This window comes from Stegastes partitus, unplaced genomic scaffold, assembly GCF_000690725.1.
Source record: "Stegastes partitus isolate 25-593 unplaced genomic scaffold, Stegastes_partitus-1.0.2 Scaffold1142, whole genome shotgun sequence".
Taxonomy (NCBI): Eukaryota; Metazoa; Chordata; class Actinopteri; family Pomacentridae; genus Stegastes; species Stegastes partitus.
In genome coordinates, this window is record NW_007578873.1 from 185,475 (window position 1) to 200,460 (window position 14,986).

A 14,986-nucleotide genomic window follows, 5' to 3' on the forward strand; every position below is an offset into this window, starting at 1 on the left:
GGTCGGACGGTTGAAAGAGAACTTTTCAGCATTTCATCTTCAGTGTTGGTGGGCTGTTACATGTAACCAACCACATCGGGCTGTGGGTGTGACATCGCTTCAAACCACAGTTTGAGAGTTATGACTACAGATAGAGAGAGGTGACTGCAACAGAGAGAAAGCAGCATATTTTCAAACTATTTAATTGGAAAAAACATGCTGATAATCGGGAAAATGTGGACTATCAGATGTGATAATCAGCCTCATGATAACTGGTTGATCCGTTTATACTACACTGAGCATCCTTGGTGCTTTTTCCTCTTCAGCCATCAAAGCACCTCCTTTTCTTCATCCACTCGAAAACACTGCAGGCTTTAACTTGCTTTGAGCTGCTCCTTCCTACCTGTCCCTGTGTTAAAATGGGTCAGTGTTTTTCTCCTCTCCGTCGGTCTTGGATGGCTTGGTGCCTGGGCCAGTGTGCCAAACATGATCCTCACAGCTGGGTGAACACAGGGGAGGAGAAGGAGGGCAGCGCAACACACTGAGAGATTTCCCCCCTGCCTGCCAAATCTCTGTCCTGTTCAACAATGCCGTTGTGCGCTCGGCTCATTCAAGCACAAATGCAAACACAAAGACACAAACAAACATCAGAAAGTTTCCAAAGCATACATGAGCATCACCGGGTCACCCATGTTTTTTTTTTTTTTATGTTTCTGGTTGTTTAGTTATGTGTGTTCGCTTCCTAAAATTTGGAATAACATGTGTTTTCTGGCTCCGGCTGGCTGGAGGAGAAGTTTCACAATGTTCCTCACACCCAAAAACTGCAACAGGCAACATAAACACGCATCACCTCATTAGATTAAATGGACAAGAAGCCGGTCGCTGGGCCGGACTCCAGCCATTGACCACGACGCTGTTTCCTCTCTCTCTCACTCTTGGCTCGCTCTGTATTTCAATACCGTCTCTCCTGTAGTAGTTCATTCATGTATTTCACTCAAGGCCATCCTTTATGTCTTGCTGTCGCTCTCCAGCTCCTCTCCGCGTACTTTATTCCGTCTTTACAACAGCAGCAGCATCCAGTGAAGGTGTGGGTTAAACGAGGTTGTAACAACACGACGGGGAGACATTAAATGAACTTAAACATTTACACAAAGATCATAGCTGTGTAAACAGGAAGCTGGTGAAAATATAACATAATTGGACTGCGTCTGTGCACTTATTGATTAAATCAGTATTGTCTGATGTGCTCTTTCATGTGAAACCCGATATCTGTTTGCGCTGTGAAAACCTTGCTTAACACCGCATTGTGGAATTTATGCACAGTGGTTGTTTTATTTCATTTTCTCCATGTCACATAGATTTTTATGTTTGTCAAAAATCAATGCTGCAACGGTGATCTGATGGAGACTCGCAGAAAATGTTTACTGTACTTAATTATAACAGCAATCAATTACAATTACTGAATTGCTATTTAGTGTTGTAACAAATACAGTTCTGCAAATTTAATCAGTTAATTTCAGTCAATGAATTGTTTTGTGTTGAGTGGACGTCTTAGTTGTGCCCTGTTGTGTCTGCTACAACATGTATTCAATGTACAATAATGTAAAATAGAAAAAGAGAAGCACATCCTGGTGAAGCTACAACTAGAGAATATTTTCTGTTTGAGAAATTACTCAAACCATTAAGCGATTGCAGGTTAAATTTCTCAACTCATTTTTTTCAGCATCTACAATGCATTTATAGCCATGTTTGGACTGAACGCATAGCGGGATGACTTTATTACTCACTGCACATAATAACAATGCTTAACAAGTACTAATTTTAAGCTTGTTTAATGGGCTGTCTGCTGCTGCAATGCTTTATCCATTATTCTCCTCTCCTCTTCCAGGCGGAGTTGACGGGCATTAAATGGCGCTGCTACAGCTTCCGCAGTGGCGGGGAGTACGGGCCCGTAATCTCAGCCCCGGCCCAGGACGACCCGGTCCTGCGCAGCTTCATGCGCTGCGTGCAGGCCAACCTGCTGTGCGTATGGCGACGCAAAATCAAGCCCGACGCCAAGGAGTTGTGGATCTTCTGGTGGGGCGAGGAGCCCAACCTCTCTGATGTCATTCATCACGAGCTGGAAGGTGAGAATGAAAGAGATGAAGGATGAGGCTCGCTTCTCCCTTCTGTCCGTCTCAATCACTTTTTTCATCCCCTTCGCCTCGGCTTCCTTTGTGCTCTGAAAGTTTAGGTTAGGGGTTTGCACAGCCTGTATCGTTTTATGGCTGCGTTTTATTATGTTGCTTTAGATTATATAGACTGAGGAATTATTACAGTCGTCGTGCGGTTTTTAGTGGATTTTTATGAAAGAACGACTGAGAAGTGGTGAGATATGCGTTGGAGATGTGTTGGTAGATATACAGCGAGAATCTGAGGTGCACAAGTGGCAGATAAATTTGAGTTTTTACAGTGCAGCATAATGACTTATACATGAGCTGTGGTGGTGAGCAGCATTATGTAGATTCAAGCTGTTTAGTCGGCTGCACATTTGAGCGCGGCGCTGTTTGTTTAAGATGTGTAGGGCACATTGATCTGTTTTGTGCGGAGCCGTCCTATTTTTGACCCTCATGTAGCACGTATCTGAAATGTGTTTGCTTTTGCAGCTCGAGTGTTTATGTGCTGCTTCGGGTCTATCACTATGATGAAGCACGCGGCGATGGAGTAGGTTTTTCTCGCCGGTATTTACCGCATGTAAATGTGTGTGTGTGTGCGGTTGAAAATTACACTGAGATATCTCACTTGAGAGAGTGCTACTGTCAGCACTATTGTCCCTATTTATAGAAACATTTGCATTATCTCGCCGCGCACGTGTGTGCAAGTCTAACGTATCGACTAAGCCTCGGGAAGACAGGGAGAAGAGGAAACAGGAGAGGGATTATATTGGTGTAGCAGAACAACAGCGAGGAAGGAGTATTGGATGGAGAGGTTGAAGCAGTAGTGAGAATTTTGGTCTTCTGTTGCCTATTAAAGCAGACTTGATGTGAAAAGGGCTTTCAGGCACTGCAGTAGGTATTTGACAGATGTTCAAGCTGCTGCTGGGAAAGAACCCTTTACTCTGCACAAACATGTGTAATGCAGACGGATATGCTGTACGTTTTAATCGAGTTGCGCCGGCATCACTAACATACCAACTCTGATGTGAAAATTATATTTTCTTAGTGCTCATTGATTTTTTAAAAAGATCTATGGAGGCCGGTAACGATCACGAAAACACACTGTGGCAGTAATTAAGCTTTCGGAGCAAAAAAAAGTAAACGTCATTCCGCCAAGCCATAAAATAAGCATGTAGCCGTGTAAAATTTTAGCATTACCTCACCAATTTACAAGCGGCTAATGGCAGCCTAAAAAACATTGATTATAACTCTCTTTGAGTAGCACACCGAGGCCCAATAAACTTGACAATAATCTTAGTGTATTTAATCACATTTTATGGCTATTGATTTCTATTGCAGCTACCGGTCCAAGACTTTTCTCGCAATTCGTCTATTTATCCGTGAACACAATGGAGATGTGCTCTGCGAATGAGAGCTGAAAAGAAATTTGTCTCAGTTTAATACATTTGCAGGAAGCAAAACAGCATTTTTAGGGGTTAAAAAGATCTAAAAGAGAAAGAAAATAGTCGTCGAATATGTTTTTTTTTGTTGCATCTTCTGCTGTTGGTATTTCTTACGCGCTTCCCTCTTAAGGCTTGTTAAGAATCATTGATTTCATGATCAGGTAATCTGCTGTTAATCACTGATGTGTAAAAGAAAAAACAGAAATCTGTGAAAAATGCTCATCACAGCAATCTCTGCGAGTCCTGATTGATGTTAACAGATGTCTTGTTTTGTCTATCAGTGTAGTGCCGTAATATTAATTTTGCTGCAATAATAAGACAAGAAAAGGAAGGAAATTCTCAAATTTGAGCAGCTGGATGCATCAAATGTTGTCAGTTTTGCTGTTAAATGACACAAAGGATACATTTTTAACCAATAATGTGTTAACAAGAGTAACGCCAGTCTCCTGTGCTTTGTAGCGTAACCCTCTCATTAGTTAGCGTAACCTTGCAGTGCCTTCATTTCACAATGGACGTCGTTTTAATTGTATTTAGTCTCACTTGCTTGTCATTTTCCCCTGAACTGGACAGTTCCTGTGAGGTTTTAATTGAAGTGAAAATGGTTGGGTTTAAAGTACGACACCCCCCCCACCCCCTGTCTGTGAAGCCAAAGGCTGCTGGTCTTTTGGCGTCAGTATTTCCACTAATTTTTCTCATACTGGCCAGTTATGGAGAGCTTGTTAGTGCGGGGGGACTATTGAGGAGGATTATTCTACAACACAACAGATGTACGGACACTCACTCACACACACACACACACACACACACGCTTTCTGCATACAATTATGATGATAAGACTCCTTTACTTCTCTTGAAAAATGTCTTCGGTCTCCCTGTACGATTCCTATTAAGCACTGAAAATAGCACTTGGGGTGTGAAAAGGAGTTGATAATTGTTAATTAGTGAAGCTGGATTCCTTCCAAATTAGAATCAGTTGTAACACAGGGAATATCAGTGTTTTACTAAGTCTTAAAAAGCTACACACCTTAATTTTTATTCACTGTGGAAATCTTTGATGTCAGCTTTCTCTCTCTCCTTCCGTCTCGACTTCCTCTCTTCTCTTTCACCTGCCTTGTCTGTTCTTCGTGCGGTTCCTTCCTCGGTCCTCCTTCTGTTCTTGGCTCTCTTTGTTCCTCAGCTGACCGGGCCGTGACATAAACTATCTATTGATGTGATGCATGATGTGCTGAATTGTTGTTCTGAACACATCAAGAGCAACCCTAACTTTGGATGCAGTATATAAAAGCAGACGTGGGCCACAGTCAAATCTGAAAAACAGATGGCTTCATGTGGTATTCAAAGATAGAGATTCTAGATAACTACAGGAGAGACACGCATTTGTGGCGTGTTTGGTTGAACGTTTCCTGCGTTTACATCAAAAAAAAGCGCCATAAATACCTACAGCAGTAAACTCACCACATTGTAAATAATGTTTTATTTTGACCGCATTCTCTTTAAAACTCTCAGAGTCGACATCCTGCTTCGAGTTAAACGCGAACATCCGCCTGTTAACACAATGACAATATTAGTCATGGCATATTTACCATCTCGGTTTAGCATTTAGTCCTAATTTGCACGAAATGTAAAGACCAACTGAGGCTGATGGCAATGTAGGTTTCACAGATGTTTAGCCGGAAGTCGCTCGAGAAAAGGTCAAGAGGTAGAAGTCACAACGGTTCATCCTCTGGGTGCCATGAGCATCTGTATCGCTTTGTACAGGAATCCATCCAGTTGTTGTTTAAGCTCCGGCCTTGTACACACTAATATGGATATGTTTCTGGATCGATATTTGACAAGATATCTGTCTGTATGGCCATTGTTTTACAAAATACCTTTGTACTCTATATCACAATATGTCAATAACAGAGAATACTGTAATTTCATCATATCTGCGGCCCTTAAATCGACCAGATAATATTGGCCACATGAGGAGAAGCAGATGCTTTGCTGTGGAAGCAGTGCAGCAATGCCAAGTTAAATTGTAAACTTGTATCTGCTAATGCTAAGATGTAGAGAAACTGGTATGCATGTTGTTGTTGGGCGTGAATTGAGATGCGACATCAGATCAACCCTCAAAATGACTTTTACAACTAAACTGGATTCTCATTTAGACTTTAAATAAAACAGAATTTTATTGAGAAACAAACGTATTATTTTATAATGCATTTATAACACATTTATAATATATTATTTATTTATTTATTTATTATTTGCTTGTTAAGGTATGTTGATACATTCAATTTCTGACACTGGGTTTTTGTTTTTTTTAAAAATCTATTTGTAATTTTTCTTAGCCATGGAGATATAGGGAGGGCTACATGGGCAGGGGATATTCTTACTATGAAAATGTCCTAGGAAATGTCTTAAAGCGTTCACGTTTCAATTAAATGTTGGACTAAAATATCAATTAAAAAAAAAAAAAAAGAAGAGAGAAACAAATGTGTTTTCTCACCTGCTGCTGTTGTACGACAGGGTTCTAGTTTAGAAAAGACACAAAGTTCTGTGTTTAAAAGGAAGACGATGAGAATGGAGGCACAAGTCGGCACATTTCTTTAACTCGTGAGACCAGGATTGGCGTCTCGTGTTCAACTGTGATACTTAAATTTGTTTTTTAGTTATTGTTTGCTGTTGGTTTTCACTCTTTTTTTTTTTTTTTGGTTTGGTTTAGACATAAAACCGCTCGGTGAGATTTAGGAGAATATCAGGTTTTGGTTGACACTTAAAGGCTCGGGTAACTTTAGGCACCAAAAATACATGGTTAGATTTAGGAAAATAACATGGTTTGGGTGAGAATACAAAACTCTGACTACATGTTTGAAGCTTTTCCACCATTTTTTCCAGGGTGACAAGTCCCATGTAACATATGATTGGTTGGCTGAAACGGACTGTAAAGAAAATAAGATAAATGTTGATTTAAAATCTGTTTGTGAACAAAACAGGAAAAATGTTTCTCCTACAACGTAACTGTGAATGAAGTTTTGATGTATAGAAATGTCATTTTGCGGAGACAAGGCTGCACAGATACACACAAAGAAAGGTTTATTAAAAAAAATCAGCAGTTTCGATGCCCTTAAATGGCATCTGAGAGGCCGAAAATTATCCGCATTAATGTGGACGAGGTGTAAAACCAAACCTGTCAACTCCATGTTGATGTTAAAGTCAGGGGAACACAACAGTCAGGCTGATAGTTATTCAAATCTGCCCTAAGTGATGAACCCAGAAAAAGAACAGCTAAAAGGCATGCACAATCAGAGCTGCCCTGCTCCTGAACCTATTTCAAACTGTACAGTACAGTTTATGAGAAGCTGCTTTTCATTGTTGGTTGTTGCCGGAGTCAGAAGGTTTTCGGGGTTGATACACCGAGAAGCCGGTTGCGACAAACGAACGCCTGTTGCCGCTAATGCAGACCAGATCCGCGTATCAAACGGCGCCTCTTTACTTCTGCATCGAAAACCCACAGCCATTCAGAAATGATTTACTGTTTGATACACATTTGATGGAGCAGCTACAGCTGTCGCCTTGTGAAAAATCAGCAGATTATTTATGTTTTGAGTCATACAACAAATATTAAAGCAGCGCGGATTGACATGTTTTAAATTAGCTGGCTGGTCGACTCAGGAGTGTTATCTGCCTGTGAATTTCCAGAAGATGCGTTTTGCCGCTTGCGAAGAGGATGTTGCTTAACACTCCTTACACAACAACTTCAAAAAGACTGACTATACAATTTTACGTTTAAATCCAGCATAAAGAAAAAGGAGCTGCTGTGTTCACCCCCTTAATAGTGCAAAATATGCAGCGAGGGTTGACTGGAACCGGGATTGGTTCAACAATTACATCATCTCAGGAAGCTCATCTCGTTAAACTGGTGTTTACATTTTTAAATGCAGGAAAAATATAATCATATTCAGACTGTTTTTCAGTGTAGCCTGTTTGCAGCTTTGAGAAGAATGTAAACGATATAAATGTGTGAGTTATTCATGGGGAGACCTGTGAAACTGGGAGGAATCCTCTGCTGCATGAGGAGGTTAAAGAGCGACCAGAGGTGAAAATAGGAGCTAGAAATGTAGTTTTATGTTATGATTTGGAAATGATGTACTAGAAATTCTATCATTTTCTGTGGTAAAAGCATATCCTGTGTGATGTGGCACTTTTAAACCCTGATTAATCCAGGATTATTATCAATAAAAAGCTTAGCCCAGTCCATAGGGATTCCATTTACCCTGCGTTCCCTCCTTGCGTGGCTATTTTAAAAGATGACACAAAGTTTTACCCTTTAAGAGCTGTCCAGAGTTTCCCTTTTCTCTGTCATTAGGGTTCTTTCCTTGTCAGAGTGCTATTTTTTTCCCCCCGGATGACGATGATGAAGTGCATTGTCTAATACACAAAAGCAGTTCAGAATGGATTTACACTGCGGCTTTTAAAGGACGCTTAGCGAGCCGGTTAATCAAAGTGTAGCAATCAGAGCGGCGTGTCATTCAAATTTGGAGATATTGTTTAAATCAGGTGCAATTAGGTAGCACATTAAAGGCTATCGAGCACTACTGGAAAATGAAAACATCACAGATGATGATGTATTTGGTTGGCTATTACTCAAGCAAACACAGTCAGGTTTACACAGGCAGGGATGGAAGATAAGCGTTTGAAACTCTTTTATTGTTTCTGGCTTTGATGCTGATGGCTAATAGAGGCTCATATCTGTTAAAGAACTCTTCTGTTGTGGCTGACTTGCTAACTACACGCTGTTCAATGGCACCAATTGATGCCTAGTTGATGTGAGGACTGTCTGATTTCCTTAAGTGCATTTGTTTTACAAGTAAACGTAAAAAAAGAACAATAACACACATACATCAACCAATCTAGCACAACAATATACTGCTTATGGCCAACTGTTGAATGTGTTGATATTGTTTAAAGCTGATGAATTTTTCACCGGTGGTTAAGTCTAAATTAATCATGGCTTTGAGAAAGTGCCAGCAGCATGTGCAGCTATGATCCTCTCTCCTCCTCCTCTTCCTCCTCCTCCTCCTCGTCCTCCTCCTCCTCCTCCTCCCTCACTGTGCTGCAGCACTCTCTGATATTGTCTTTGGTTCAGTGACAGGCATTAAAGCATCATGTTCAACTCATGGTGACTCGCTTCCTTTACAATCAGATGGCATCGCTCCTGTAATGTATGCAGCATATTAAAGCGCAGTGTGGGCCGAGTACAGTTTTGCGAGGAAACAGGATTAATGTGTTGAATGGGCTGAGTCATCAGCATGTTGCCAGCACAGCCGGAGAGAAAGTGACATATTTTGGACATGGAGTCATAAATATGAATGCACACAAATACACGCAGGCTGTCATGTACAGACACACGCATGCACACGAGAACACACGCAAGGGTTAACGTGGTGACTGAACACACAATCTGGACGTCCTGATTATCCAACAGAAGCATCACCTACCATCCGGCAGATTTATATGCACATGAGACACAAAGAAGGCTGTGTGGTGAAGTGTCATCACAACATCTACACACAAGCATCTACACACGCTCCTCTTTTGTACAAGTAGAATTGTTGCGTAACTTGATTGATGGCAATTATTCGAGTATTTAAAAAGTACAGTATGCCAGAGTAGTTACAGGCAAGCCTCTCTGTTTGGCAGCCATCTTGGTAACACCCCTGAGATGTTTCCCATTTTAGTTATAAATGAGACAATTGGCTTTTTTTGGGGGATGGGAGGGACATGTGTCATACAACCTTCATCTTTGACGCTACAGAATTCTCCCATAGTTTTCCACTCAGGATTCTTTATGTGGGGACTCTCTCCCTTATAACATTTGTGAGTGAACAAAAGCAAAGTAACAATAAGATTTTCATAAATAAAATACCACCAACATGATGAGTTAAATGTGTTCCAGTTTATAATTTTCAAAACTGACAAAATTACTCGAAAAGAATCGTCTGATTTTCAACTTTTCGATAGTCCTTGAACACATCAGAGTTCAAAACCATCAAAATCCTGAAACCCCTGCAGTTCTTGGCACAACTGTGAAACCAGTAGGGATTCAGCTGTGGCCAACAGTCCCATGACAGAAAAAATGTGAGACTTTTTTTTGGATGAAATGGGCTGAACTGCAGGCTATGTGTACCCAGCATGTGATAGTTATGCAAAAATCTGTATATTCGGCATGTGTCAGTAAAAAAATTGCAAAAAATACACGACTTCTAACAAGAGTAGTGACTCAGTGTGAACAACAGTCATGTGACCAAAAATTTGGGGACTTTTGGGCTGAACTGTAAGTTGTGTTCACACAGCAGAAAGGAAACAAATATGAAAACAATTTAAAAGGATTATAAAGTAGTAGAATATCTATAGTATGTAGAGTCACCATTTTTTCCAGTATTGGTAACATCTGTGGACATTGTTATAGATGCTGATTCCATTTTTTTAGTTTTTGTAAAATAAATAAACAATGAAATTCAACTTTTATTTATTTATTTTTTCATGATTTATATCATTATATATTATGTCACACTGCGCAAAAGCCTTGTTCAAGTTCTCTATTCTATTTCCATAAAGGTGCAGGACTTTTTATTGTAGTGACAAAAATAAAAAAAAAAAACACTCAGAACCTGCTCAAGATTCAGAGGGTTAACAATAAAGCCATTTTGTAAATATATGTGTATATATATATATAAAAGTCTGATCACGTCAGCCCTTTAAATGGTTTTTGATGTAACTGCCTTTTAAAATAACGCCTTGATTAATTATTGATAGCAACAACTATACTGAAACCACATCTAAATCAAAGAGTTATTTATCATGTTTATTGGCTCGTTAATATATAATTACGTTCGTTCAAACAGTAACATTAATAATGGCTTCGTTCCTTTGACATGCCTCAGTAAGCCAGTGAGCAAACACGTCTTATACCGGAGCTCTGTGCATTGATACACCTGAATGGAATGCGGCCGTCATTAATGTGATTAGTTAGACCTGTGCGTTTTCTGCTATGACATGTCAAAATATCCACTGTGAGAAAAGACCAATTAAAGCGGCTAAAAGGTCTAGGCAGCAGGTAGGTTTTAAATGACACGTTTAAGCGCGTAATCAAGTGTTAAACAGATGCTTCGGGTCACTGTGGCGTGTGTGTGTGAGGGCGGCGGAGCATGAACCTGTAAAGAGCTGCAGCACCGGGTAAAATGAAGGTGTCTCTGTTCTGGGAGACACAAAAAAAAATAAAAAAAGTGTCTGAGTTGTGTCCGGTGTAAACATGGCTTTAGTCACAGCTGGCTGCGTACAGCGACGCAGAGAGCAGCCACATCGCGCTGACCAAAGACAGGCACAGTAAGTCCAAATAATAAAGCACTCAGAAGGTAATTTACTGCTTTTGAAACAAAAATAGTGGGATGCACACAAAGAGACATATGGGCGTCATTTTAAGTTCGTACATAATCTGTAGTTAATCTGTTCCGCCAAGTGAAAATTTGACGACATGGTGGCAACAGTTTTACTGCCAGATCACACAGCGCAATACACACAGGCTGAAATGAGGAATGGAGTCGATGAAATTGCCAATAAATCATATAGATACAGCAGATATTTTTCCAGAAAGTCCCCAGAACACTTCAATAAGATGAGCTTGTATATGCGGCATGAATGTGTCAGGTGCATTTACCATTTTACTAAAACTCTTTTTTTAGATTGATTCACTTTTGCTGTTACTTGTTTTGTTTTATTTCTAAGGAGTCGTGTCAATGTCACACTACAAAGTACGTAGTGATGCAAGAACATATAACGGGGAATCGTGAGGTTTCATTGGACAGCCTGGATTTTCTCACGACTTGATTTGTGCCATCAAGTGAATATGTGTCTTTTATCTCTGTTTGACAGCGTAATCTTGTATCGTGTGATTGGCATACGATTCCACTTTAATTCATGGTTAGATTTTAGACGGAGGGGGTTCCCCAGGGCTCACTTCTGGGCCTCCTGCTCTTCTCTTTTTAGACTAAAGGCTTCTCATCTCATGTGTCATTCATCACATATAATTGTGGATAAAAAAAAAAAAAATCTAAGGCAGCTAATGAGACTGTCTCCGTTGGATGTGTTAGAACGTCAACATCTAGGTTTGACCGTCTTTGGAAGTCAGTGTTGAATGTCAGCAGCCTTTGATGGCGATTAAGCAATGACTAGCCAGTCAAATATGCCAGCTTGTGTCGTATGTGGTGTGATGTTGGCAACTCTGCATTAAATTTTATTGCACAACATTGTGAACCAACAACTGGATCCCGAATGTAACTGGATATAGTTGGAGGTAGTGCTGGACATGGTGGCAGCAAAACTCTCCATCTTCAACCATTTTTGTGCACCACAAAAAGTGAGGTAATCTGTTTCTTGTCACGCTTTGAAAAGTTTTAAGACATTAGTTTAAGGCATTAGAATTCCAACAAGAGACACAACATTATGTGTTTCTTGTGAGTCAGAACAGGCCGTAACTATTTGTTCGTCTCTTCAGAGTAGCTCTCTACCTTTTTTACACTGCAGGATATATGACACATGGAATTTAGCGAAGTTTCATCTCTGTTCATCTGTTCCAGCCTGAGAGACCAACATCACAGCAATGATCTCAACTTGGCACGTCTCCTAAATCCAACAAAATCCACCACAGTGTTCCGCCAACCTTTTTCTTCGGTCAGAACTGTCCTCGGTGTCCCTAAATTTATGACTACGGCTGCACATACTGACTTTAAAAAACAAAACTTATGTTGTCAGGTCACGACCTAGACACCTTGCTCTCTGTTCTGGTACAATTGTCTAATTATTTATCCCTTTGCTGGCAGTGGCCTTGCAGTCTCCTTTCTTTCCTGTGGTGGAACGACTTTCCCACCTGAGTTGGATGAGGATGAGTCATTACCCCTCCTCCGTCACAACTTCAAAACTTACATCTGAGTCACATCTCTCTCTCTGTGTTTTATTATACCTCTTAAAATACCCATAGCTTTGTCCAAGATTCATACTGTATATTGTCAAAACCGAAGGCCTGCTCAGTCTCAGAGGAGGTGAAATATGCGGTCGTAATGATTCGACGCTGCAGCGTTCAAAAATGTTTCTCAGTGTGTTGTTATACTTTATCATCTTTTCATTTCACAGTTAATTTAATACAGTATTTTTAATTGTTTTCCATTCTGACAGCACGAGAAATGTGTTAAAAATCTCAAACATAGCTGTCATTTCATTTACAGAGGCCCCCTCTTCTAAATAAGAACTCAGCATTAAGCGTTGCATGTGCTGTGCAGCCACTGAACCTTGCAGCCCTAACAGTGGGTTGGTGATTTATGAATTTCAAATTATTCTGCTGTTGCACTCGCACGTTGCCGCGTACAAAAGCATCAGCTTGATCTCTAAAATGGAAATGTCAGTTTGGTTTGTCAGCCCACAAACGTGTTCAATTAACAATTGGACAAGAACGCTGTAATAGGATTGATTGCGGATTTGCTGGAGAGGGTGTGGGTGTAGCGTTATCTAGTTAGGAGTCTTTCTACAGCGAGAAAAAACTAAAGGCTGATGACTTTGATAACACCATAGGCGGTGCTCCTGTGTGCCACCAAAGCAGCATGTGGTCAAGGTGAATGCAGGAGCAGGAAGAAGAGTTAGAGGGCTATTCACTTAACTGTGCGTGGCAGGTGTTAGCGATTTAATCTATGCTGTATGGACAGAATAATTCGTCTGAGCGTGCTGAAATATTCATCACGCGCATCCCAATCAGATCCATTTAAAATATTTGTATTTCCCTCGTATTAGGGCTCCCGCTGGAAATGAATTCACCAAATATCTATATGTATTTTTCTTTTTACCAAGGGTAAGACTTCCACCACCCTGAGTTTTCCCTTTTTCAGTCTTGAAACTGTAGTAAAGCTGAGAGGAATACAAAGTAGGGGAAATCCAGCAGAAAAAGATTCTGACTGGAATCAATCCTAGCTGGGGGTGAATGTTGTTCCAGAGACGAGAGTCTTAACCACACTGTCTCAAGGAAATTATGTGCATATTTAATTCAAAAATTATCTTAAAGACTGCAAACTAAATAGCACAGGGATGCAAGGCACCAGGGAGATGATTATACACCATATATCAAATGTTTATTTGCGGAATTGCCCAACAAATCAGTCACCTGTAAAGCATATTTCCTCATTATCTTACTTCCACATGTCTTTCGGCATCGTTCAGCATATTTCCGCAGTTACCAGAGAGATACAGTAGCAGTGAATTTGAAAACCTCGGTTTGTGCATATCCATTATCGGCTCAATGGTTGGCTGGTGCAACAAAGATATGCGACCAACAAGTGGATTACAGCGGCATTGCTTATGAGAAAATAATCAAGAGATAATGGAATTAACAGAACAGAAAGGGAGAGTGTGAATTGGACATTACTTCAGGCGCTGGGTTTAAACAAGGTGAAAGAAAAAAGCCTCTGCCAAATGTGTAGGGAGAGTCTGATGGTCTGCCTGTCTGCTGTACTCGAAAGCTGCAGCTGGGTGCTGTGCCCTTCAGAAACCGAGCCGGTTGCCATATTTTGTGGAGCCGGAGGGGCTGTGGAGTGTGTATGTACACACCATGACAGGTTGTGTGTGGCTCGACTGCGACTGTTATCATTCCTTTAGTGTGTCCGTAATTGGCCAAGAGTGTGTGTATGTGTGTGTGTGTGTGAGTGTGTGTGGGCAGGCAGAGGTCGCAAGGTAATTGTCCTGTGAAAAAATGGTTGCCAAATGTATGTGTGTGTAGCAGAGCGCAGGAGGGAGGGCTAACCTCTGCCTCCATCTGTCCACGTCTGGCTGTGAACTCATAATCTGGCCTGTGGAGACAAACCCTCTTCACCACTTGCCACCTGCTTCAGAAATACAGGTTAGATTGAGGTTATTACTGTTATGGATCTGCTGGCGAGAATGCTCAGTTATTAGAGCGCCGTACATAATTTCCTGTTTGTGCCGCGGCTCCGCCTGACTCCTCTGGATTTGCATTTTACACATAGAGCAAGCTCATAGTTTTATTGAGGGCACTTTCCAGTGTGTGCAGGAGCAGAATGAATTCCTGACACGAGGAGCATTTCAAGTACTACCTTTTATTGAGAAAGTGTTATGCCTACACCGGATAAGTGCTGGGGCTTTTATTTGTTCTAATTATATGCACCTGACACTGCTTACATGTTTTAAAGAGATGGACTTTGACAGTCACCGAGTCTGAATCAGTCAAAACATTTGCGCTTGTTATTCGTCTGCATTACAAAAGAATAAAAGAGGAAAGCAAATGTGAACTTCAAAGGACTTATTTTTTACTCGGAGTGCAAACCAGTTTACCGTCTGCTGGAACTGCATCAGATAAGATAAATT

The 14,986-nt window shown here is 40.8% G+C and overlaps 1 protein-coding gene across 1 annotated transcript in view; it reads left to right on the forward strand.

The window, feature by feature from the left end:
- The window catches only part of LOC103368304 (mediator of RNA polymerase II transcription subunit 13-like), a gene marked incomplete at its 3' end in the record, with an annotated part of 69,622 nt that overhangs the window by 15,602 nt on the left and 39,034 nt on the right, over positions 1-14,986 (forward strand). The window contains exon 2 of the mRNA XM_008296634.1: positions 1,868-2,105. Coding sequence (XP_008294856.1) covers positions 1,868-2,105 — 238 coding nt within the window. The remainder of the gene's footprint in view (positions 1-1,867; positions 2,106-14,986) is intronic.